The sequence below is a fragment of the Lampris incognitus genome, chromosome 10, assembly GCF_029633865.1.
Source record: "Lampris incognitus isolate fLamInc1 chromosome 10, fLamInc1.hap2, whole genome shotgun sequence".
In the NCBI taxonomy this organism is placed as follows: domain Eukaryota; kingdom Metazoa; phylum Chordata; class Actinopteri; order Lampriformes; family Lampridae; genus Lampris; species Lampris incognitus.
Genome location: NC_079220.1, coordinates 17,908,282 through 17,935,468, shown reverse-complemented (window position 1 = coordinate 17,935,468; position 27,187 = coordinate 17,908,282). Strand labels below are relative to the sequence as shown.

General features: G+C 44.2%; 1 protein-coding gene and 1 long non-coding RNA gene across 2 annotated transcripts; one reads left to right on the top strand and one right to left on the bottom strand.

Moving 5' to 3' along the window:
* Nucleotides 1-1,115: 1,115 nt before the first annotated feature.
* hao1 (hydroxyacid oxidase (glycolate oxidase) 1) lies at nucleotides 1,116-25,637 on the bottom strand. The gene is made up of 8 exons (XM_056288158.1): nucleotides 25,385-25,637; nucleotides 24,094-24,245; nucleotides 8,095-8,365; nucleotides 7,792-7,964; nucleotides 4,895-4,986; nucleotides 3,468-3,626; nucleotides 1,639-1,708; nucleotides 1,116-1,486 (listed from the first exon to the last, which is right to left on the bottom strand). Exons 1-8 carry the CDS (start codon nucleotides 25,519-25,521, stop codon nucleotides 1,419-1,421), a joined length of 1,122 nt encoding a protein of 373 aa, XP_056144133.1. The 5' UTR covers nucleotides 25,522-25,637; the 3' UTR covers nucleotides 1,116-1,418.
* Nucleotides 22,009-24,175, top strand: LOC130119608 (uncharacterized). Its single transcript, XR_008810858.1, has 3 exons — nucleotides 22,009-22,047; nucleotides 22,136-22,210; nucleotides 24,103-24,175. It is a non-coding gene; the product is annotated as an uncharacterized LOC130119608 (long non-coding RNA).
* Nucleotides 25,638-27,187: the final 1,550 nt, after the last annotated feature.

Here is a 27,187-nt window from a genome sequence, read left to right as displayed (position 1 = left end):
ACAAAAGCAACCTTAATGTCTCCAGTAGTACATCCTTCATTTCATAATGTCTCCTACCATTTAAAAGAGTAACTATGTAGGGGTTAGAAATCATAAGTTGTCTGCCATCTAGCATATATGCTATGTTTTATATATATATATATATATATATATATATATATATATATATATATATACACATATATATACATACATGTCCTGTGATCAGATAGATATGTTTTGTCTCCAGATGCCATATCTTTGTGTCGTTCACCCATTCTGCAACTGTGTATTGATAGGCATCAGTATTCTTGAAAGCCTTCAGGCTATCTCTGGTGTATGGGGATGGGTTGTGTACAAGGTAAATATAAATGTCAGGAAAAGTAAGTTGGGGAAGACGCTTCACCGAAGGGACAAAATAAAGCTGGAAGTAGTAAATAGGGATCGCTACCAATAATTGATGTTTTTTCCAAATATTGCTCTCTTTCTCTTTCATTCAAATATGCAGTGTTGGCGGTCATGACGGCAATGCCAGTCACAGTACAAGTCACTCGCACACAAATATGGTGGCGGGCATTTTGGAAGTGATGTACTTGATACCCATGAATCCCAGCAGTCATTGGGCGTTAGTTTCGCCAGGGGGACATAGGGCGTGGGAGGATCACGCTATTACCCCCAGTCCCCCTCGAACAGGTGGCCCCGACCGACCAGAGGAGGCGCTAGTGCAGCAACCAGGACACATACCCACATCCGGCTTCCCACCCGCAGACGCGGCCAATTGTATCTGTAGGGATGCCCGACCAAGCCGGAGGTAACATGGGGATTTGAACCAGCGATCCCCGTTTTGGCAGGCAACTAAATAGACCGCCATGCTACCCAAACGTCCAGTATTGATTTTTTTAAAAAAACATGAATATGTGTTTTTAAATACATCCTTGTTCTTCTTGGAACTTATGTCAGACTGGATGCAGTGAAGTCATATTGCTGCCCTCCACTTGTTGACCGAGGGTGATGTGGATTTAAATCATATTTATTGTCAGAATGCAGAAAAAAAGCCTATGACTGCTTCAGAAAGAGGAGGCTGAACATGTGAATTGAACATTGGTGTGGTGTCCTTATATTCTTTCACTCACTGTCTGTTTCTGCATATTGCAATTCAGGATGATGGGAGGGAATGGTCATGGATGCTGGATGTCACAATTAAAAAAAATTTAGTTGAGTGTTGAAAAAGCAAAATTTAATTTTTACCTTGAGTTTTAACCTTGATACACCACCATCTATTAATGAGTTACATCATGATGTTCTCGTACGACAAATCAGTCCAAGTTTTCAGCTCAGAGTTTGGGATTACTCCCCAGCCCCAAACTATTTAAGTGGAGGTCCCACACATGCCAGTAGATACCAGTCACATCCTCAGTCAGGCGACGTAGCGTCCTCTCTCAGATCCTGGAAGTGAACTCTATTTTCCTGACCATGGACCTGTTGACCTCTGATATAGAACGACAGCCTACATACATGTGCACCCAAACAAACACAAACAGAGAAGAGGATTGATATCAGTCGACTCATGCTCAGTGCTTTGAAATAACTGATCGTTTTACTGATTGTTTGCAAGTTTATGTGCATGTCTGTCTGTGCATGTGTGTATCTGTACGTTACCTGCCAAAGCCATAGCCAGTCGCAGCTCAGCTCGCAGAAGCTCCAGAACCTCAGACACACCTTGCTCTCCCTGGACGCACGTGCAAAATGAAAATATTTAATCCTTCCTGTGTCATCTATATTATTTCTGATTGTCTAATAGAAGTTAATGTTGATCAGACTCCCAACTATCACAGTTATTTTCTAAACTGTGACACTTAAGTGTGTATTTTTTCTTGCCCCCCCCCTTTTCCCCCCAATGGATCCAGCCAATTACCCACTCTTCCGAGCCGTCCCGATCTCTGCCCTACTCCCTCTGCTGATCCGGGGAGGGCTGCAGACTACCACATGCTTCCTCCGATACATGTGGAGTCGCCAGCCGCTTCTTTTCACCTGACAGTGAGGAGTTTCGCCAGGAGGACGTAACGCGTGGGAGGGTCACGCTATTCCTCCCAGTTCCCCCTCCCCGAACGGGCGCCCTGACCGACCAGAGGCGGCGCTAGTGCAGCGACCAGGACACATACCCACATCCGGCTTCCCAACCATAGACACGGCCAATTGTGTATAGATACGCCCGAACAAGCCGGCAGTAACACGGGGATTTGAACCGGCAATCCCATGTTGGTAGGCAACGGAATAGACCGCTACGCTACCCGGACCCCCTTAGTGTGTATTTTTTTCAAATTTTTACAGAGTCCAAATGATTTGAATCAAAATGTGTTGTATTGGCAATGTACAAGGACTACACATACAAGGAGGTTGTCATGGTGGGTTGTGTACATCAGTAAAATATATTCTAGTTTAGTAGGCAAGTGGGTTTAGGGGAAACAGCTCACTGTTAAGAGTGCAGACAGAAAACTGAAAAATAAAAGTTCTCATATAGGAAACGTTTACAAATGGTGAGTCTTTTTTTGACAGCATTCAAACGTGAATATTGAATTGCTGAGAAATATGACCAGGAACACATGCTGATTTGGGCAATATTGAGCTGAGCATGTTGTTTTAAAGACAACATAAATTGAACTATACAAACTATACAGTCTGTACCCCCCCTCCCCCAGTTGTATCCGGCCAATTACCCCACTCTTCTGAGCCGTCCCGGTTGCTGCTTCACCCCCTCTGCTACCACATGCTTTCTCCGATACATGTGGAGTATCCAGCTGCTTCTTTTAACCTGACGGTTAGGAGTTTCACCAACGGGACGTGGTGCGTGGGAAGATCACGCTATCCCCCCCAGTTCCCCCTCCCCCTCGAACAGGCGCCCCAACCGACCAGAGGAAGCGCTAGTGTGGCGACCAGGACACATACCCATATCTGGCTACCCGCCCACAAACACGGCCAATTGTATCTGTAGGGACACCCGACCAAGCCGCAGGTAACACGGAGATTCAAACTGGCGATCCCCGTGTTGGTAGGCAATGGAATAGACCGCCATGCCACCCGGACACCACACAGCCTGTATTTTAATACTAAACTGTTCAGCGAGTGCAAATGTCATAAATGGTTATGTGGAAGTTTCAAGTATATGCCAGTCCCCAGCAGTTGAGTATTAATGTTCATTAATGCTGAATCCCAAGATACATCTTATAAAATAAAAATTAATGCTGCACTAGTTTTCTAGTCCCATGCATTTGCCTTGTTTGGTTTGTACATTATTGTGCAGCAGATGGGAGGGTATGTCACTGCACAAAAAACAAACCCCACTGATACCATCTGTGCTAGATGAGATTGCATCAAGAAAAAAAGGGAGAAAAAACGAAAAATCATTCATTTCAGGCCTCAAGCTGATAGCATGTGAAACAGGGTGTGTGGATGTTGGTGTCCTGTGTAGCAGTGCAGTGTAACCTGACCTGACAGGCGAGTCCCCAGAGCACAGGCCGTCCTATGAAGACAGCCTTAGCTCCCAGGGCTAACGCTTTCAAGATGTCCGCTCCTCGTCTCACGCCTCCATCAAGATACACCTCACAGCGCCCCTGTACCGCACACACCACCTCCTCCAGCACGTCCAGCTGCGAATACACACACCCATACAGCCACACGGAGACATGCACTAGATCTGTTTTTCTTTTGTTCCAATTATTTTGTAGATGTTTTAGAGCAGGGTTTCCCCAAACTTTTCCATGCCAAGGCCCCCCAAATAGCATTAGGTTCTGGCCGGGCCCCCCCTTTTTACAAGATGTCTTTAAAAACCCATTGACAATACTACGGCAAATGTTAAAAAGAAGAAAAAAAACTCCTGAGTATATTTCCTTACTTTTGTTAATGCAATAATAAGGGCATTTATACTTCAAATGTTAATCCTTCCATTATATTGAACATTTCTGTTTTCCATTATACGCATTTTTTTGTTATAAAATAAATTTGATCATAATATACATAATAATTAAATTTATTTTTCAAAAAAAATTTTTTTTGCCTTTTCCCTCCAATTTCCTGAGGCCCGCTTGGCGTCCCCTGGCGGCCCCTTACGGGGCCACGGCCCCCACTTTGAAAACCACTGTTTTAAAGGAAGGGGTAGCTAGAACAAAAAGCCATCTCTAAGGACTAGCCTATGTATGCTAGTATGGGGCCAAATGTAGACATGGCATTTTACCAATCCGAGTAGAAAACTTGTCTTTCAGAGGTTGAACGGCTTTTGTCCCATTGATTTAGTCAGTTGACCTGATGAGTTTAAATATAAAGACTAAATAAAAGAATATAATGTTTGTCAATGTTTTTGCTCCTGACCTTTCCGCTTAGCACCTCTTGGCAAAAGTGGCTGATCATTATTTGTACGGTTCCTTTCTCAAGTTGGGTAAAGCTGCAGTCACGTTTCTTTTCCACTATCAAGACTTTTGAATTTGAAATCTGGAGATGAATATTAAACCAATTCACATTCAGCTTCTGACTCAAATGTTCTCTACAAAGTGACAACATAGCCACACGTTTGTCTCGTTGTGCTCGTGACCAGCACATCTTTAGGGAAATACACCGCTGATCAGTGAAGATGAAAAGTTATATAGAGTTGGGAAAAAAAGCTAGCAAGTGGCCAAACATTGGTTTTTCATGCAAACCCTTGCATGTGTGCACATCCTAGTCTCTTCATCCATCCATTCCTCCTACTTGTAGCCTTTCTTCATCCCTGATTAGTAGGAATTGGTAGGACATAGAAAGTGTGGAGAAACTTAAAACTCAGATCTTTGTTAAACTTAAGAGGGCTCACACACACACACACACACACACACACACACACACACACACACACACACACACACACACAGATGTGTAAGAAACAGACCGTGGCGGGAACTCCGTCCAACTGTCGAGCTCCATGGTTGGACACCAGGATGCCATCAACTCCATGGTTCACAGCCTGGGCAGCATCCTCACCTGAGTTCAACACAAACACACACACATACTGTGACAAAGTGGGCCAGAACACACCATTTGTCCCGTCATCAATCCTAATCATTTCCAGGTGTTGGCTTTCCCTGCCACAGTGGTGCAACCTGAACTCAGGTGCTGCTGAGCAACTCGAAGGGAGTATTTAAGCAGTAGCTTTGGAGTTGTTCAGGGCTTTAGGGCGTCAGGGTGTAAATGTTTGTACGAGATGTTCATTTATTTGTTAGTTCAAAGCTCAGTTGTTGTGAGTTGAGTTTTGTTCATTTATTTGTTAGTTTAAGCTCAATTATTGGGAGTTGAGTTTGTTCAGTTAAGGTGAGTTAACTGTCAATTTGTTCATTTACTTTCTTTTTCATATGTAGCTACACACTGTAAATAAATAATTGTATTATATAGAAGAGGTTTTGAGTCTGCTTCCTACATTTTAGCCACTCTGGCCAGGCTTCCCCACACATATGCACACAAAAGCACTCGGACCTGTTGAACTGGTTCTGATGTGTGGCAAGATAAGATATAAGGCTGTCAGGAAGGCTAGACTATAAAGAAGAGATAGACTTAGCCACCCTAATCTTTGTTATTAAGCCTGGATTTAGGAACCACAAGGAGAAATCATTTGGGGCCAAACTGTTCTGGGTTTTAATAGGGATAAGTAAAATTTCAAAATCGACTCTAAAACTAACAGGCAGCCAATGCAAAGATGAAAGGATAGGTGTAATGTGCTCTCATTTTCTGGTAGCTGTTAAAATCCTAGCGGCTGCATTTTGGATTAATTGTAGTGAGGAGAGAGACATTTTGCTGCAAACAGAGAAAAGGGAGTTGCAGTCTAGCCACGATGAAATAAAAGCATGAATATCTGTTTCAAGGTAATGGTAGATAGAAATGGTTTAATTTTAGAAATTTTGCCACATTGAAAAACCTGTGTGACGGATTTGATGTGGCTGTTCAAAGTGAGGTTCCTGTCAATCAAAATGCCAAGGTTTCTACACTGTGGAGTAATAAAATGAGAGTATGAACCTAGTAAGTTTGTAATTTGAGTGTTGGAGAAGTAAGTGCCCAAAAGATTTATCTGTCTTTTTTTGAGTTGAGTTGAAGGAAACATTGAACAATCCATTTATGAATGTCTTTAAGAGGTTATAAGCGAAAATATTTCATTTAAGTTATTAGGGTCAAAGCTGAAGTAATCCTGGGTATTATCTATGTAAAAATGAAAACTGATGTTGTGTGATCTTATGAAGTCTCCCAATGGCAGCATGTAAATGGTGAACAGAATTGGGCCAAGCACCAAACCCTGAGGAACCCCACAATGCAGCATAGAAGTGGAAGACCTAGACTCAGCAATACCAAAAGAGAAAGTACTGCCTGTGAGGTATGACTTAAAATATTCAAGGGCCATTCCACTGATGACCACCCATTGCTTTAAACGGTACAAGAGGATGGTGTGATCAACTGTCAAATACTGCACTGAGATCCAGGAATGCTAAAATGGAGGGACGTCCCACATCAGCAGCTAAAAGCGAGTCATTCATGACCGTAAGAAGGGCAGTTTCTGTACTGTGGTGAGGTCTAAAACCGGATTGGAAGGATTCAGACATTGAGTTGTCATTCATAAAGGCTAAAAGTTGATTTGCAACAATCTTTTCCTGGACTTGGGCTAAAATAGGAAGTTTAGAGATAGGTCTAAAGTTGTTGAAATCATTTGAAATGAGTCCGGGTTTCTTTAACAGGGGTTGAACAAGAGCATTTTTGAAAAAGCAGGGCACAGAACCAGAAGAAAGAGAGCTATTCACAATGTTCAGTATAAAAGGACAAAATGTGTTAAAAACCTCTTAAAAAAATCAAGGGGGGAGAATTTCCTGAGGGCAGGACGAGGGGTTCATTTTGTTGACAATATCTAACAGTGCAGGTTGAGAGACATGGTTGAAGAGATCAAAACAAATATTAGTCCTAAAGTTAGATAAACTGACGGGGGATCTACAGATGAGGTAATACTCTGATGAATGAGAGAGGTCTTTTGCGTAAAAAAGTTTAAAAACTCATTGCAGGTTTAAAAAAAAAACTAAAAAAAACAGGGGGAGCACCAGTGGCACGGTTTACAATGTTGAAGCACATTGGGATTGGAAATATTAGAGTCAATGAGATGGGAAACGTAGGCAGTCTAGAGTTTTTAACCTTTGCAATGAAGAGCTTCATCAGAGCCCTAAGGTCCTTGAGGTGGCCAGGGAGATAAGACGCTGCTTTATGACATTTACATTTTAAAAGACGAATGTTTTCATTTATCCAGGGCTGGGACATGTGTTCAGTTTTCCTGATTTTACATGTGCAATTTCCTCAAGGATGGAATTGCAGATAATATTGAAATTAGATAGATGCTCTTCCACTAATAGTAAGGGCTCTATCTCACAAGGGATAGTATTAAAAGCTTTACTAAAAATATTGGCAGAGGTAGAATTAAAAATTCTAGACCGCAACTGTGTATGTGAGCAGTTAAAACAAGGCAGCTAAAACAAATTAAACCATGTAATAGTGCTACAGCCCATTTGTCCCCATTAGAAAGTCTGCTTTGTGTGTCTCATGGCAGAGATATTATCAGAATTTAACCCCTTCATTAAGTTTTGAAGGTTTTAAATGACATGATATACTGTACCCATTATCAAATGAAGCTGTCACTGGAGTCAGTACTCACTTCTGCCTCCTTGAATTATCATGTCAGGCAATGTGTGTGTGTGTGTGTGTGTGTGTGTGTGTGTGTGTGTGTGTGTGTGTGTGTGTGTGTGTGTGCGCGCGCGCGTGTACCAGTTAGGATTCCTTTGACAATCACTGGCAGGTGTGTGTGTTTTTTCAGCCAGGCGATGTCCTTCCAGGAGAGAGTTGGGTCTATCGCCTTGGCAACATAAACAGCCAATCCACTGTCATTGCCATAGTTACTCTCAGAGAATGCCAGAGATGCTGTTGAGAAGTTAGACATACTACACACACACACACACACACACACACAGACATGCACACACACAGACACACAAACAGTTAAATGTTTGGGTGAGGGTTTGGGAGATGTTGGTATTGTCTTCTATTGCCTATGTTATTTTTGGATCCTACCTCAGGTGTGAGGGAAGTTTAAAGCGGTTGCGCACATCGTCCCACCTCCTCCCCAGGTATGGCGTGTCCACGGTGACAAAGATGGCCTTATAGCCGGCTTCTTCCGCCCGGTGGACCAAAGACAGCGTCAGCTCCCGGTCTTTATATATGTAAAGCTGCAGCCAAAGGATACGAGCGTTGCCCTGTGATGATGTCATCGCTGACATCACTTCTTCAATGGTAGAGGTGGCCCAGGAGCTCAGCATCATCCCTGTCCCCGCTGCTTGGCATGCTAGGTAGATTTTTTTTTTTAAATTGCTGAAACTCTTATCCAGTAGGAAAACAATAAGGGTGGCTGTGCAGCAGGTTGGGGCAGACTGTCATTTTCTTGCACGGATAATGAGCCTCATATAGAGCTCGTGTCTTGGTGTTAGGAGGTCCTGGTGGAGTATCTGGGGTGTTTCTCATGATTCACAGGGGACCAGGTAGCATACAGCACCACAATAAACTCATTCATAATCCAGTGTGAAAAAAAACTTTGATAGCAACAATCACTCTGGTTATACTCATACCAAGGCATTACTTATCCCGAGAAGGGGATACAACATTAGTTGCACATTTTCGGGAAACATATAGTAGGTTGAAGTTCTGCAAGTTATCCCACACACACACACACACACACACAAACAAAAATCTTGCTTAAAAAACACCACATCTGTGCACTTTCCCAAACGTATTTGGCACTTTTGATATCTTATCAGTAAAGTGGCAACAAACAGAATTCGGTAAAACATTATTTCAAGTATTTGGTTTGAAACCAGGATCATCTCCTGTTTTGATGAATAGCCTTTTACATTTCCACGTTCACCTGGACCAGGAGGACGAGCAGGTCAAAGAGAAGCAGATGTGGGACAGTGAAGCCATGCAATGGCAAAAAAAAAGTTACATGTGACTTGTGTCTGATTCCCCTCACAGAACACCTTAAAATCCATTTGCACCCTCAATCTCTCTCTCTCTTTCTCAAAGACAGCCTGTTTGTCTTTTAGTCCATGGGCCAGACGATATTTCGGTACACTCAAGGTGGCAAAACTTACTTATAATTTTTGAAAGGATCCATGTCTGTAGATGATATTTTGGTATGATAACCATTCCTGAGTGGCAGCTGTATCACAGTTATCAGCTCATGAAGTTAACCACCCGCTAAACTAAATTGCATTTTAGACGCTGGTGCATATCCTGGGTTAGCCTCATGGTCAGGACATTTTTCAATGTTCTATAATATTGTCTTTGGTATCATTTTAAAGGGGACCTTCTTAGCTTTCATTCAAGCCCTGTTGTGGATATTTCTCACAAATATAGAGGTCACTTGAGCTCTTCAACCCGTCAATAACACACATCTTTCTGCAATGTTCGCCTAAACTATATACTTTCTTTTAGCCCTGTGGCATCTAGGAATATCAGGGACACAAAACACAAAAACTGGAATACTCACAGGACTGTAAAGATTCAGAAAATGTATAATATACCCATACTATTTCATTGTGTGAGGTGATTGTGAGCCTTAAATGAGAACTAGACCAAAGCCAGTTAGGTCACAAACTGGTCTCTATACATTTGTTTAAATACACAATCAAAATACATGATAAAAAGGAATACCATAGTGAGGTAATGAACTATTTTAATATTTTAAACAACATTGACATTTACATATACTAAGTCAATGATACATGTAATCCCATATCATTAGTGGGTATATGTAATGGTAATGGGTAGGGTAATGGGTATATGTGAATATGGTTACATTATTGTTATCAAGCTCTGGGTAACCAAGTCCAGAATCAACATCCTGTGCATCAATAGACTACTACCACAGTAATACCATCAGAATCATCACACTGTCATTCATCAAACTGCTCGTTTCTCTCATCATCTGACTCCCCAAGTTCAAAGTCCAGTTCTGGACCATCCTGCTGTTTTTGGTTACTGCAGGTCTGTAACCTGCACATGTCTGTGCATGGAAGTCCATTTGACAGGCACATGCAGCTTGGCATTTTGCATGAAGGCACACACTTGCATGTTAGCATTTCCAAGACCACATCTGGTGCAGGTGGGGAGCGCATCCAGTAAATGGCCAGCTTGCCTTCATCGTCTGTCCATCCATACTCAGTAGGGCTTGGCACCACAGGGTTAGCCTGCAGACAGCACTTCCATATTGCTGCCTGATAGTTGGCTCGTTGAACATGCATAAAGAGACAGTCTCTACATGGTGGCAGCTGGCTGGACTCAACCTCTCCCCTTTTGGTGCAGAAGAGCTGGTAACGCAGTTTGTTCACCTCAGCAGTGCTGCTATTAGCAACATACATCCGACAGGTGAACTGCTCAATTTTCTGGAACAGCTCATCACTCACATTCCATGTCTGTCCCAGTTGACTAAAAGTCTCTTGGCAGGAAGTGTGCTTTCTCACTATCTTCAGGGCATTCAGCTTCCCTCGACCAGCGAATGCACTGACAGTGTCGCAGCCTGTGAAGGCATGTAAGCCAATTAGGCTGTCACAGATGCTGTCTCCAAGTGAACTTGCCAGTTTGGTGATGTCGACAAACCGTGTGCGGTTCTGAGTCCCACACTTCTGGTAGATGGGACAGGTGATGTCCTTCTGGAAGCCAAGACAAAGCACCATGACATCAGTGTCCTCAGCTGTGATGATAACTGACTTTGAGCCCGCATTTGCTGCATGCAATGCATGCAGGAGCAGACGGGTGTCAGCTTCTTCATGTGTGGAGTGCAGTTCTGCTGCTTCCTCACACCCATCTTCTGTCAACTTGTAGCAGGTTTCCTCACAGGTCATGTACAACACCTTGCCATGCAGCATAGCTCTGTATCGTGGGAGTTTCCACTCTTCCACCAGAAACTTGATGAAACTGGTCTTGTTGGAGGAACTGCACAGAAATTTTCTCCACTGCTGGACGTGGTGTCCCCCTGCAAGATTCTTGTACTGGAGAGTGATGTCTCCACCCCGGTTCAGTCGTTCAGCATCTTTGATCGAAGTCTGGTGATAGACATCAAAAACAACATCAATCCTCCCACTCTGTGCTCCCTCATGGAGGACCTGGGTCAAGGCTGACTCTGCCACCTGTGCAAAGGTTTTGTTGTTGCCATTCATTTTTTGGACCAGGCTCATCCCATCAATGATGGAAGTAGATGGGATTGGGATGTCTTCTGCAGGAGATACATTCTTTTCAAGCTCTCTGGCAAGTGCAGCCTTGTTTGTTTTTCGTAAGGACCCATCAGCATTTGCCAGTGCCCATGGTAGTGGGCCCAATGGGAAGCAAGGACATCCTTCAGATTCACCTCCCTGCTTTCAGCCACCAGGATCATGTGACTGAAAAGGTTTCTATCTGCCTTCAGAACCACATCCTGTTCTTTCTTTCCATGAGCTTGTTTTGTGCTGACATTAGAGAATGTTTTCAGACTTTGCTTGGTCATCTTGTCGTGGAATTTCACAGGTGGTGGGTCTGCATCTAACCTTGTTTGCTGGAATGCTTGGTAGGCCTCTTCTCCTTTCTCAAGAGCTCTCAAGAGATCTATGGTCACATCAGGTGGAGCCATGTTGCCAGTGGAGAGGCTAACCAAATCAATCTCATCAGGGGACATAGGATTGAGCCAGTTATTCTCCATAAGGTCCATGAGAGACTGGACATCTGCTTCATCTCTCTTGATCCTTGGACTCTGTAGATCTGGATGAGACCATTTGCACCTGCCTTGACCTGTCAGGTCTCTCAGCTGTCTGAGGTACATGCTTCTATACTCAGCTGTGAGATAATATTTGGTCACAGCTCCTGGCTTCAAGCTGAATTCCTTTGTCCCTCCAGCTGTTTGGGTGTCTTTGTTCACCGTTTCTTCTATAGCTTGGTCAACAGGGATTCGGCCAAAGGGATTGGTGGAGCCCAGTTGGACTGAGAAGCCTCCTTCCATGAATTCTGTGTACACATCTGGGTGTGTGATGGGCAGCTCAGACATCTGGGCGTAGTAGTAGGGGAGGTAGCGTGCATAATTCATCCTGTCATAAGCAAAGCACCATGGGATCATTGCTCGAATGCTAGCCAAGTGTAGCATCCAGTCTCCCTCTCTGGATGCTCGGATGAGCCCCAACAAGATTTCAACCATGTCCAAATAGGACATCCAGAAGTTCGAGAGGCTGCCGTTTCCACCTCTAAGGAACTCACGGTAGACTTCAAATAGATCCATGATGCGTGTACAAGAGCTGTTCTCGAGGACCTCCTTCAAAGCATGTTGTGAGACTTCTTTCCCAAGGCTGTCAATGGTCTTCAGTGTCTCATTCAGGTGAACCATGTCATTCCTGTGAGTTTCTTCCAACCAGGACAGGAAACCATTCAAGGTCAGTCGCATGAGAGCCTCATACAGGAGCTTGTGTAGTCGCACTGCCCTGTTGTACTTGCGGCCATCCATAACACCAGCAATTGAGCCTTCTGCAATCATGCCAGACTCAATGCAGAGGTCTTTGAGTCCAGCATCTTGGAAACGCTTTCCTATTATTGCCAGCAGTGTGCAGATGGTGTGGAATACCCCAAGCCTAACGATGATATCATGGAACTTGTCATGGTGTTTCCATGTGATCTCGACAGCCTTCGCATACAGGGCTTGGTCAAAGACACAGACAATCTTCGTCAGGCCTAAGCACTGCATGATGCTCAGTGACTGGTTAAGCACCTCGTTGACAGTAGACATTTGTGTCGCTGGAGCATTGATGGTAGGCAGATAGCCTATATTGTCGGGGATGACCGTCATCTCTCCTCGAGTCAGGATGTTGAAGCCTGTCCAGCTGCTGACTGACTGTTCTTCTTGTTGTGACATGCGTGCTAGGACCCAAAGAAGGTTTTTCTCTCTGGCAAGCTTAGTATTGGCTGCAGTATCGGCCTCTGACTTTTTGCTTTGTGGTGGCCCTACCCGTTGTCCAGCATTGTAAGTTGGTAACATTGGTGGGGGTCCATCAATGCTTCTCTTCTTTGTTTTGGGAACAGTGGGCATGGGTTGGACAGGAAGTGGGTTGACTGGCTTTGCTTGCACAGCAATCCCATTGACTCTGTGAGATGTTCCCTCACCACTGACAGTTTCTTCAAGACGGTCGATATTGTCCCAGGCTAAAGTTGTGAATATGCCAGGATGGATGTTAGCTGGAAGGGCAATGCCACTCCCTGATGATGAGAGTTTCTGGAGACACAGGGCAGTGTTGATCTCTTCCATCTGTGAATAGGACACACTGTGACCAAGTCGGTTGAGGATGTTTATCAACTCTACATTTCCTGTCAACGATTTGACACTGAATGGCAGAACAATGTGCTTGGAAGGCTTGGTATTTCCACATGTCACTGCATATACTATGTCATGGCCAAATGACTGCAGAAGGCACTGCACTCTCTGGGATGCATGATCAGGATCATTTGAGCCTGTGAGTAGAGAGTACAGGAAGATAATGAGCGACTCTGGAATGGTAGGACATTCTGCTTCTGGTTTGACTTCAGGCGGCCAGGTTTGAGGAACATCTTGACTTTTAATGTCTGCTCTCAATTTGATGGCTGCTTTGGCTATAACATCTTGTGCACTGACACTTTTCAGGGTCTGCAGCTCCCTTTTGAGAGACTGATTTTCTTTGGCAAGTTCCCTCATGGACAAGTTATCGGGATAGAGGAGGAATTTTCCTTTCTCATCAGGGAATATCTGCAAGGCTCCAGCAAACTCACTCTCCAGGTTTCGCCTTATGTGCTTCTTGGTTGATTCCTTGACTTGGGCAATGCCTTGGGAGTTCATTGAAGCTACCAGTCTAGAAGAGAGATCAGTCATTGTCATCACTTGAGGATTGCCAAAAAGCTCCATCCTGATGAAGAGGAACATCTCATTGTATGCCTTATTCACAGCAACTTCATAGTGGGCTGCAGCATCATCATCTTCATTGCTGGCAACCTCTCCTTTGGAAACCTCTTCTTTGGTGTAAAGTCTATAGCATGACCTGTGGTAGTGCCCTTCAGCTGCTACAAGGTCTCTACTCACAATGGCAAGGATTCTGCTGTCCCTTTTCTTTGTGGCTGCACTCCTGATCTTTGCATCAGCTCGCAGTTCTCGACACTGCACCAGTACTTCTCTCGTATTCTGTCTCTTGGAATATTTGCTGTTTTTCTGACAAAATATGCACTCTGCATCATAAGTCCTAGATGTACTTGGAGCATGTCGAGCTACTCTCTTAGATTGTTTCTCTTCAGCAGAGACACAACTTTTCTTTTCTTTTGCAAGGAGGCCATCAAGAATTTGCTTCATAGTGAAGATACTGCGACACTTTCTGTGGTAGTAGATTGCTGGAATCTGTCCCTCAGGAATGTCTTTTGCCAGTTTCAAAACTGGTGCATGATTTCGTATCTGAGCTGCCCTGAGCAGAGTTCTCCATGAGTCGACAATTTGTAGTGAAACCAGCTTATCTGTATCATCAGAACAGTGGATAATGCACTCCACCCGTGGGCGCTTTGGTATTGGGTAAAAACTTGCTTGTTCACCAGTGGCCATATTCAGTCAGTTTTCACCTGCCACATACAAACAAAACATGTAACTTAGGTGTATGAACACTACTAAAACAAAGTTTACTTTGCTTCACCAGCGTCATATTACCATTATTTATCTTACATAGCCACAAATAGAGACATTACCTAGTTGCTATGCAACAGCTGTATTTTGTCCACATGAGGCCGCTAAAATCAACACAAGATGAAAGTTCCTCGTAGCCACTTTAACTAATCATATTAACATATACATTAAAAGAACATGCTAACATTATGGGAAATTAGTGTAGCCGGGTGGTAAATCTGTTAAATATGTTAAAAGATTTTCCACTTAAATTTAGTATAGTTTAACTGTTAATATATGTAATTGTTACACTGTCAAGCCATGTAAAATGTCATTTGATGTATTTAAATTGTGAGGCAGATTGTGAGTGTATTTTTATAGTTTTGGTTGTCATTGCATGTTTTGACCAGTAAGTGGCAGTGGCGGACTTTTATTGTAACTCCGTGCAAGTTATCCAAGTGCATCTTGGGTATTCTTTCTTTTTTTTCTTGTGTGGAGCGCCTGAAGATTGCGGTGTGACAGTGCTCTGACTCCGTAGTAAGTAGGTGTAAATATCTTGTGAAATATACCTGTAACATTATTCCAAACAATATTGTATGTCGGTAATTTGACAAGATGGTTTGATTTAGACGCTACTGGAGTTGATGTTCGGTGATTTTGGGCGCGAGCCGTCGACCGCTGTTCGCCATTGCAGGCATGACAAGGTAATGTTGGCGTGAATAAAGCCACACCATGCCATTGTATTTGGGATGTAAAGGTTTTATATGCATTTTAATTCTGTTTAAAGGTAACTGACAGAGTGAGAAGTTGCGCGATCTTCAGGAAGTTCCACATGTCTTTGTTAAACCCTGTTTAACGTACATAGTCCACTGCCGTATTTTGCACCGTATTTTGTATTTATTATTTTCCTTTTAAAATCTTTTCTGTTAAACTTGCCACATCTGTGAACATTTATGAGCTGTTTGCTCGAAAGGCACAGGAATGTATGCACTCAGTAAAACGATCTGCATTCGAAGGTTCAAACAATAAAATTAAAGCTACAAGAACCCCGGAAGTAATTGTGTCCTGTGTGGTATCTAATTCCACGGGCTACATAATTTTGGTACCAGGAGTGGGGCGTAGCTAAAACATTTTTTTTAAATTGGCAACAGAGTGGCTTATTTTTACTTAAAAAAAAAGACGGCAGTGGTGAAGATTGCTGGTGACGTCCGTTGGTGTTGAGTCTGAAGCCATCCTGCTGTGGAGGTGGTGACCAGCGAGAGACGACGTGAGGGCCTCTAAGAGGTTCTGGTGCTTCCTGTTTCACACAACTCAGCCGTACCAGCGCAGAGGACTCCAGCGCTAACTTCAGCTACAAAGACCAAGATTCAGCAAGGCTCCAAGTTAAAGACTGTCCTTGTAGTATCCTTGAACCAGGTTTTGAACTAAATATCCTCATTTATACTGGACTGAGTAAAGATTAATATATCATTATGTCTAGTGATTCTGGTGATGAAGGGAGTTCACGTAATGATAATGGCCACACCTCAGGTGGCATAACGGGTATAGGTGAAGGTGCTACAAAAGAAATGCAGACCACCATGCTAGAGCTTGCCAGACTGCGAGATGAGCTCACCAGGTTAAATGGTGAAGCAAGGGCTCAGAGAGCAAGTGATAACAGTGCACCCACACGTTCATACATCTACTTTCCAAGAGAACGCCAGATCCAAGCATTTAGTGGGGAGTGTGGTACAGACAGGAGATCTGTCGAAGAGTTTATTGAAGAGGTTGAAAGGGTTTTAAGATACAGAGAGCAAACAACAGAAGAACAATGTGACTATATACTATCTCTATTGCATGGCCCTGCATTGGAAGAGGTGCGACTATGCATGAGGGGTCAGTCAGTGGGGCCCAGTGATTTATACTCTTACCTGAGCAATGCATTTGGGGAAAAGCGCAGTTCCACACAGCTTTTGCAGACCTTTTACAACCGTAACCAAACTGATGGAGAAGACCTCCGTGACTACTCCCATGCACTATCCCAGATTTTGAGCTCTGTAGTGAAACAGTCCACAGATGTAATACCTAATGAGAAAACTGTGCTCAGAGACCGGTTTATTGAGGGTTTAAGAGAAGCAGCACTCAGGCGTGAACTCAGGAAAATGGTTAGGGACAAACCAGAGAGCAGTCTTCTAGATGTGAGGAACGAGGCCCTCCTGTGGGAGATGGAGGACAGCAGGTCTCATCGTCCCAGGGTCATAAAGAGCAACCAAGTTACATCAGAGGTTCCGGAAACCCAGTGCTCTATTATTAAAACAAACAATGACCAAGGTATTGCATTAAATGATGTTCGGAGAGCAGTAGCCCATCAAGAAAAACAGCTAGCAGAGTTAGGCAAAACACTCGCTGATCTAGCCTTTGCTGTAGGTGAACTGAGTAAGCGCAGCACTCAACAGACATTCCTAGAGCCCAAGCCACGACCTAGACCCCAGCCAAAGTTCACACCAGATGGTCAGCCTATCTGTTTCAAGTGTAGAGGCATAGGTCACATTGCAAGAAAATGCTCACAGGCCAGAGGGGGTCAAGGGGACGCAACACCTAGTTCTTATGTAGTGCAGGAAAACTCGCACCCTCAGTTGTCATGAGCCACACAACTCGAGGGGAGGAAGCTGGCTCACCAAAAGAGACTCCAGACAGAAGCAGGATCTTAGAGCGTGCAGTCGGAGAATGTAAAACTGTTGAGGTGAAACTACGAGGTGTTACAGTGTCCTGCTTACTTGACACTGGTAGCCAGGTCAGTACAATTTCTGAGAGTTTTTTCAGGGAACACCTGTCAGTGAAAGGTGAAGACATTCACCCGGCATTTGAGTGGTTAAAGATCACTGCAGCTAATGGATTAGACATACCCTATATGGGCTATGTGGAGCTTGATGTAGAAGCCATGGGTCTGACTATCCCAGAGCGAGGTTTTCTGATAGTTAAAGATTCTGAACACTCTTCCTCTGTTCCAGGTCTAATAGGGATGAACATTGTCAAAAAATGCAGAGAGCTAGTACACACTGAGTTTGACGCCACACTGCAGGAGAGGTTTGACTCAAACTGGAGAGAGGCTTTTAATCATCTTCATGCAGTACATGCAACAGACAGACTCTCTTTCGCTAGGGTAGCTGGTAAGGATGTAGTCCATATACCTGCTTCATCTGCTGCTACAGTTATGGCTAGGGGACTCAGGACCGTGAGTGAGGATGGTTCTTTTTTGTTGCTGGAGTCTGTGGGTGTCCCCGTTCCTGGAGGTTTGGTTGTTGTGCCTACTTTGGTTTCATCGGGCAATCACATTTTTCCAGTCCGAGTCATGAACATGTCTGATGAAGATATCTGGCTAGGGCCACGGACTAGGCTAGGGGTTTTGACTCAGGTAGACTGTGTGAAAAGTGATGAGCTTTGTGAGGTACAGTTCCAGAGAATCTCAGCAGACACTGAACAAGTGAGTATCAGTGAACACCCCGAAACACCGACAGATGTGCAGGAAATTCTCGGCAAGCTCAATTTTTGTGGTAGCCCAGAACAGCAAGCACAGCTGACTTTGTTACTGAAGAAGTACTCTTTTGTGTTTGCAACAGAAGATGAAGATCTAGGCCACACTGACAAAGTACAACATGAGATCCATCTGACAGATGACATACCTGTAACACAGCCATACAGACGAATCCCACCCACACAGTACAGTGAAGTCAGGGAACATATTGGCAAGCTGCTTAAAAAAGGGGTCATTCAAGAAAGCTCTAGTGCTTATGCTTCGCCCATAGTACTAGTGAGAAAGGCAGATGGTAGTCTGAGGCTATGTGTCGATTACAGGAAACTCAACTCAAAGACAAGACGTGATGCATTCCCGCTCCCGAGAATTGATGAGAGTTTTGATGCGCTGAGAGAGGCAAAGTTCTTTTCGACCATAGATCTGGCGAGCGGATACCACCAGGTAGCTATGCATGAGAGAGATCGGACTAAGACTGCATTTACTACACCGTTTGGTCTGTATGAGTACGTGAGAATGCCTTTTGGTGTTTGTAACGGTCCAGCTACATTTCAGAGACTTATGCAAGTTACTATGAATGATCTCATTTTTCAGATACTCCTGGTCTACCTAGATGACATCTTGGTTTTTTCAGAGACATTTGAGCAGCATTTGGAGAGACTTGAGACTGTGTTTAAGAGACTGGCAGAGACGGGCCTTAAGGTGAAGTTGCAGAAGTGTGCTTTTCTACAACAGTCAGTAAAGTTTTTGGGTCATCAGGTGTCAGCAGAAGGTATAGGAACTGACCCATCCAAGGTCTCTGCTGTTAAGAACTGGAAGGTCCCAACCACTGCCAAAGAGCTGCAGTCGTTCTTGGGTTTCTGTAGTTACTACAGGAGATTCATTCGAGGCTTCTCACAGATTGCCGGGCCACTGCATGACCTAGTCAACAAATGTTCAGGTGTGAAAAAAACAGGGAAAGTAGGTCACCAGTTTTGTAATATGTGGACACCAGAGTGTGACTCTTCCTTTGAGCAGTTAAAGGAAAAACTTACCTCTGCTCCCATTTTGGGTTTTGCCGATTTCACACAACCATTTGTAGTTGAGACAGATGCTAGTCAGCATGGATTAGGCGCTGTATTGTGTCAGCAGCAAGGTGACACCAGACGTGTCCTAGCATATGCTAGCCGCAGACTACGCCAGGCTGAGAAGAATGACCGAAATTATAGTAGCATGAAGTTGGAGTTGCTTGCCTTAAAATGGGCAGTTGCTGAAAAATTCAGGGGTTACTTGCTTGGTTCAAAGTTTGTTGTCCTGACTGATAACAATCCCCTCTGCCACCTCAAGACAGCCAAGTTAGGTGCTATAGAGCAGAGGTGGGTAGCGCAACTGTCTGTTTTTGATTTCGAGGTTAAGTACCGTCCTGGTTGCAGTAATGCCGCCGCAGATGCTCTCTCTAGGCAGGAGTTTGCAGGGGAGCCTGAAACAGACCCTGACTCGGATTTTGACGACTGTATCACTGTGTGTAACCTGATTGAGCGAGGAACAGTTCTGGATCCTGGTCTTGTCTCTAGAGGTCTGGAGTGTTACAAAGTGAGACAGATCCGTGCTGGGGAGTCGAGGTCTGGTGAGACAGGTACTAAACAGGGCAACACCCCCACACTGCCAGGTTATACCAGAGAGGAGCTGGTAGGTTTTCAGGCCGGTGACCCCACCCTAAAAGAGTTTAGGGCATTTTGGGATCGGGGGAGGAGGCCATGTCCCAGAGAGAGAGCAGCCCTGTCTAGTCAAGTGAAAAGATTGTTGAAACAATGGAGATGCATACAACAACGAGAAGGGTTGTTGTACAGGGTTATCACAGACCCACGTCATGGAGAAGTGTGGCAGTTACTCGTGCCTAGTTGTTTGAGGGACCAAGTTCTAGAAAATGTACATAACAACATGGGACATCAGGGCATAGAGCGCACTGTAAACTTGCTAAGAGGGAGGTGTTTTTGGGTAGGGCTATGCGAGGATGTGGAAAGCTGGGTTAAAAACTGCGAGCGGTGCATTTTGACCAAGATGCCTCAGCCAAAAATCCATGCTCCAGTTCAGGCATTCCTGGCCTCCCGACCTCTAGAAGTGGTGGCTGTTGATTTTACAGTGTTGGAGGCAGCTTCAGATGGCCGTGAAAATGTCCTTGTTGTGACCGATGTGTTTACAAAGTTCACACAAGCGTATGCTACCAAAGACCAGAAGGCTGACACTACAGCTAAAGTTTTGCTCAGGGAGTGGTTCATGAAATATGGGGTCCCAGAGAGACTGCACTCAGACCAAGGTCGAAATTTCGAGAGTGAAATTATAGCAGAGCTGTGCAAACTCTATGGGGTTAAAAAGACACGGACAACTCCCTACAGGCCACAGGGAAACGGTCAGTGTGAAAGATACAATCGCACACTCCATGACTTGTTAAGGACACTCCCACCAGAGAAAAAAAAGCGTTGGCCAGAGCATCTGTCTGAAGTAGTATATGCCTATAATGTCACTCCTCATTCCACCACAGGGTACTCGCCTTATTATTTGCTTTTCGGGGTACAGCCACATCTCCCAGTAGATGCTTTATTAGGGCGTGAGTGTGTGTCAGACAGGAAACAGGATTGGTTGTCTGTTCATCAGGAGAGACTCCGACAGGCACATGAGAGAGCCAGAGAGTACTCAGAGCAGAAGGCAGCTGAGAGGATCTCACTGCAAAATGAGAAGGTGTATTGTCCTCCTGTGGACATTGGTCAGTTGGTTTTCCTACGTCACAGACCCCCAGGTAGACATAATATTCAGGACACATGGACCTCAACAGTCTACAAGGTAGTTGACATCCAGGGTACCACACACACTGTTGAACCTTTTGAGGGAGGTCCCATTAAAAGAGTTCATAGGTCAGAGTTGCGACCTTGTGCGAAACCAGTTCCCAAACCAAGAACTAGAACTAGGTTACAGACCACTACACAGCCTGTAGCTGAGGATGAGCCTGAGTCACCTGAGGCTGATTTTGTTATTGTTGAGGAAGTCATCCCTCGCCGGCTTGTGCAAGTACCTAACCTGCCTCTTGCAGCAGAAAGTGTTAGTTTACCTGTGACAGCACCCACAGATGAGAGTGACGGTGAAGGACCTGAGGAAGGTTATTCAGATATGAGAAATTGTGGCACAGAAACAGAATGTGTTAATGATGTGCATCCAAACGTTAGCGACAGTGACTTGCCCATTATTGAAAACAGGGACAGGCCCGCACTAACAGAGGATGCTGGTGGAGCAGGACGTAGAACCTATGAGCCTAAACCTGCCATTAGGAAAAGCAAGCGGGAAATGGCTGGATCTCATTCAAACCCATTTCATCTGCCAAAGTCAGCCTGTAATGCAGTCTCAGTCAGCACAGACATGGTCTCTAAGGTTTTGACAAGCCTGGGTGCTGCTCTCTTTGAAAAGGCCTTGCAGGGAGTATTTGAGTCAGTTCATGTTTCGTAGTCACCGAGGACGTTGACTATATTTGCAGGGGAGTATGTAGCCGGGTGGTAAATCTGTTAAATATGTTAAAAGATTTTCCACTTAAATTTAGTATAGTTTAACTGTTAATATATGTAATTGTTACACTGTCAAGCCATGTAAAATGTCATTTGATGTATTTAAATTGTGAGGCAGATTGTGAGTGTATTTTTATAGTTTTGGTTGTCATTGCATGTTTTGACCAGTAAGTGGCAGTGGCGGACTTTTATTGTAACTCCGTGCAAGTTATCCAAGTGCATCTTGAGTATTCTTTCTTTTTTTTCTTGTGTGGAGCGCCTGAAGATTGCGGTGTGACAGTGCTCTGACTCCGTAGTAAGTAGGTGTAAATATCTTGTGAAATATACCTGTAACATTATTCCAAACAATATTGTATGTCGGTAATTTGACAAGATGGTTTGATTTAGACGCTACTGGAGTTGATGTTCGGTGATTTTGGGCGCGAGCCATCGACCGCTGTTCGCCATTGCAGGCATGACAAGGTAATGTTGGCGTGAATAAAGCCACACCATGCCATTGTATTTGGGATGTAAAGGTTTTATATGCATTTTAATTCTGTTTAAAGGTAACTGACAGAGTGAGAAGTTGCGCGATCTTCAGGAAGTTCCACATGTCTTTGTTAAACCCTGTTTAACGTACATAGTCCACTGCCGTATTTTGCACCGTATTTTGTATTTATTATTTCCCTTTTTAAAATCTTTTCTGTTAAACTTGCCACATCTGTGAACATTTATGAGCTGTTTGCTCGAAAGGCACAGGAATGTATGCACTCAGTAAAACGATCTGCATTCGAAGGTTCAAACAATAAAATTAAAGCTACAAGAACCCCGGAAGTAATTGTGTCCTGTGTGGTATCTAATTCCACGGGCTACATTAGCTTATAATCTTCTCCAGAGTGAGACAAGAAGATAGATACCAGTTTCCTCTATATGTGTTTAGTAGAAAGCTATCTGGCTGCACGTTAGCCTAGCTTAGCACAATGAATGGAAGTACACAGTACTGGTTATCCTTGGTTGTTGGCCAACTAAGAACTGTCCCAGAGTTTAAGCTAGGCTAATCAGTACCAGGGGTGTTGAAATGCTATATTTGTAAAAATCTGGGCAAATACACAATCGTGAGAGGCACAGAAACAGGTTTCCTGAAAGAAAAATGAAATAGCTGCTCATTTGGAAAGGTTATCATGTATTATTTTACTTCTGTTAGTGTACCAAATAAAATGGCACCAGTGAAGTTGTGTCACCTTGGGTGATATCGATATCTGGTCTGACCCATGGACTAACTGGCTTTGGTCTAGTTAGTTTCTTAGTAATAATGCCCTTCTAATTTAAGGTTCACAATCACCTCACACAATGAAATAGTATGGGTATATTATACATTTCCTGAATCTTTACAGTCCTGTGAGTATTCCAGTTTTTGTGTTTTGTGTCCCTGATATTCCTAGATGCCACAGGGCTAAAAGAAAGTATATAGTTTAGGCGAACATTGCAGAAAGATGTGTGTTATTGACGGGTTGAAGAGCTCAAGTGACCTCTATATTTGTGAGAAATATCCACAACAGGGCTTGAATGAAAGCTAAGAAGGTCCCCTTTAAAATGATACCAAAGACAATATTATAGAACATTGAAAAATGTCCTGACGATGAGGCTAAACCAGGATATGCACCAGCGTCTAAAAGGCAATTTACTTTAGGGGGTGGTTAACTTCATGAGCTGATAACTGTGATACAGCTGCCACTCAGGAATGGTTATCATACCAAAATATCATCTACAGACATGGATCCTTTCAAAAATTATAAGTAAGTTTTGTCACCTTGAGTGTACCGAAATAGGAAATTTTGGGCTCTGGCCCATGGACTATTTGGTCCGAGGTACACGGCAGCACAGTGCAGACGTGTCACCTTGGTTAACTTTCTGATAGGTCAGGTAAAAATGAGCGTTTGGCTTAGCAGAAGGAACAGGATGACACAGGGTCCACAGATGCTACACTCCTGTTCAGGGGTCTAGTGGCTGCTCGGCTGGAAATTGAGTTCATGTTTTTCAAACTTATTTCATACTTGGAAGGATTTATTTCTATTTGGGGACATGGGGATTTGCAGTGCACTGAAGAAAACCAAGTGCTTCTTCTTAATTTTCCGAAAACTTAATAGGGGAAGGTCTGTATCCCTTTGTTTTTACTGTGTTGTGTTTTTCACTATGTATATGAGTATTTGTGTTAATGTTATCTTGATGTGAATGAAGAATTGGACCATTAAAGGCTTGGTCAAAGGTCTCTCTCTCTCTCTCTCTCTCTCTCTCTCTCTCTCTCTCTCTCTCTCTCTCTCTCTCTCTCTCTCTCTCTCTCACACTCTCTCTCTTTCTGGTCTGACCTCTGGCAGTGGCTGTCTCTCCATCAGGATGTGCCATTCTCTGCATGGCCGTCGCTCCCACACAGACAGGCATGCTGAGAGGCTGACCCAGCAGACAGGTGGATAAGTCAACAGTGGACACATCCCTCAGCACGCGCGGTAGAAAACGCCACCTACACACACACACACACACACACACACACACACACAAGCACGCGCACGATTTCACATTTGTATGCACTATGCACAAAGACGTAATTGTGCAAAGTAATTTGACTTTGGAGCTGTTGGTTCCAACACACGTACATGTCCATACACTGGGAGGGACACGATGACAAATCAACCTATCATCATCAAGCTGCAGCTAAATGATCTGATAATAGGAATGAATGACTTGATTTGTTTTTGCTGCTGAGAACGCCTTACAGATGGGTCATCGTAATGCAACGGTGGGTCACTGAGGAGCAGGGTGAAAGGTTGTTTGCAGTGACGTGTGTTGGTAGTATGCGTCCTTTCATGAATGTCTGTTAGTCTAAGTCAGAAGTCTGTTAAAGTTTTTTTCCCGCTTTTGTTTAAATTATTTTGCAAAATATAAAAAAAATCGCTGATGAACAATTTTTTGATGAACAAAATGAACATTGTCACAGACTGAAGGTATGACTGATCTAAAGCTGCACCGTGAGGTAAACTGTTTGTGTCATGTGTGTGTGTGTGTGTGTGTGTGTGTGTGTGTGTGTGTGTGTTCACTGCACCCAGGGGTGCTGCTAGAAATTCTGGGGCCCCTGACAAGATGTGACGCTACCTATACCTCCCCCCCAACAATAAGGCATCTAATTTATTTCCTGATAGCACACATTATTGCATGGTGCTTTTTTCCCCCTTTGTTGTCCCCAACTGTATCCAGCCAGTTACCCCACTCTTCCGAGCCATACCGGTCGCTGCTCCACCCCCTCTGCTGATCCGGGGAGGGCCGCAGACTACCACATGCTTCCTCCGATACATGTGGGGTCGCCAGCCACTTCTTTTCACCTGACAGTGAGGAGTTTCACCAGGGGGATGTAGCGCGTGGGAGGATCACGCTATTCCCCCAGTCCCCCCCCCCGAACAGGCACCCTGACCGACCAGAGGGGGCGCTAGTGCAGTGACCAGGACACATACCCACATCCAGCTTCCCACCCACAGACACGACCAAGCCAGAGGTAACATGGGGATTCGAACTGGCAATCCCCGTGTTGGTAGGCAACCAAATAGTCTGCCACACCACCCAGACGCTTATTGCCTGGTGCTTTGTGAAAGTGCTCTTTTGTGTTACCTGTTGAAAGCTGCTGTGTTGTCAGCCAGTGTCTGCTGCTGGTCAGCTCCTGAGCGGTAGTAGTCATAAATGGCTTTAGGAAGAACTGTCCTTGCTTCCTCCTCGAAGTCATTCACACACACACGACGCTCTGACATCACCGCCACAGATACACACACACACACACACACCACCAAGAAACTCCAAGTCACCCGGACAGGCTTCAGGAAAGCTATATGGCAACTCTGGTCCACTATGTCCGTGTGATGGACAGACGCAGAAGGACTGAGAGGGGAAGATGTGATCGAGAGAGCTGCTTTTTTTTAGATGATACTGAAGTCTGCTTATGTATTAACAGAGTTACTAAATAACTAGATGTCTCTGCCTCAAGTAAACTTTGAACCTAAAAAAATTAGTCTGAACTGAACTATGTGTGTGTGTGTGTGTGTGTGTGTGTGGTGGCTGCTGGGTTAAATTGTACTATAATGATCAAAGACAACAAGTTGATATGGATGAAAATGAAATTGCTCATATATAAAAAGGCAGCTTTGAATATGTTTTAAAAATAAAATGACATTTGATTTGATGTAACTCATACGAGTTCCTTTAAAGACAATCTCATGTTAAGGCACTTTGCATCTTATTTTACCTGCCTGGTCAAGTCATTTACGCTTCATTTGAAGCCCTGGTCAGACTAAAATACTGTTCATATTTACTCCTTTTGAAGGCAGTTCATTTTGTAATGGTTTCACATATTTATTAATAGGTACAATGAATACAAAAACCCAGCCACTGAGGATGCACAAGCCAGTGCATTCTTAGTGCTGGTCCCAAGCCCGGATAAATGGGAAGGGTTGCGTCAGGAAGGGCATCCGGCGTGAAATCTTTGCCAAATCAAATATGCGGATCATAAATCAGATTTCCATACTGGATCGGTCGAGGCCCGGGTTACCAACAACCGCCACTGGTACTGTTGGCTGGTAGGGTGCCAATGGAAGCTATGCTACTGCTGGGCGAAGGAGGAGAGAGGGAAGGCATGTCCAGATGCAGCAGGAGAGGAGGAAGGTTAGGAGTGTGGAGGTGAGAGTCGGAACTTTGAATGTTGGCATTATGACTGATAAAAGAAAAGAGCAGGCTGATATGATGGAAAGAAGAAAGGTAGTTACACTATATGTACAAAAGTATTGGGACACACCACTTAATCATTGAATTCAGGTGTTTCATTCAGACCTATTGCCACAGGTGTATAAAATCCAGCAGCTAGCCATGCAGGCTGCATTTACAAACATCTGTGAAAGAATGGGTCGTTCTGAAGAGCTCAGTGGATTCAAGTGTGGATTCAAGTGTGGTACTGTCACAGGATGCCGCCTTTGCAATAAGTCAGTTCGTGAAATTTTGTCCCTGCTGGATATTCCACAGTCAACTGTAAGTGGTATTATTGAAAAGTGGAAGCATTTAGGAACAACAGCAACTCAGCCATGAAGTGGCAGACCATGTAAAGTAACACAGCGGGGTCAACGAGTGCTGAGGTGCATAGTGCGTAAAAGTCGCCAATGCTCTGTTGACACAGTAACTTCAGAGTTTCAAACTTCCTCTGGCATTAACAGCACAAAAACTGAGCTTCATGGAATGGGTTTCCATGGCCGAGCAGCTGCATGCAAGCCTTACATCACCAAGCACAATGCCAAGCGTCGGATGGAGAGGTGTAAAGCACCCTGCCACTGGACTCTGGAGCAGTGTGTGTTCTGTGGAGTGATGAATCACGCTTCTCTGTCTGGCAGTCTGATGGACGAGTCTGGGTTTGGTGGATGCCAGGAGGCTACC

Bases quoted from the DNA above. Each gene is read 5' to 3' on its own strand.
- hao1 (XM_056288158.1), bottom strand. From the start codon at position 25,521: ATGTCAGAGCGTCGTGTGTGTGTGAATGACTTCGAGGAGGAAGCAAGG. The intron at 24,246-25,384 runs GTAACACAAAAG...GTGTGTGTGTAG, and splicing joins AACACAGCAGCTTTCAACAG to GTGGCGTTTTCTACCGCGCG. The intron at 1,709-3,467 runs GTCAGGTTACAC...ACGTGCGTCCAG, and splicing joins TCTGGGGACTCGCCTGTCAG to GGAGAGCAAGGTGTGTCTGA.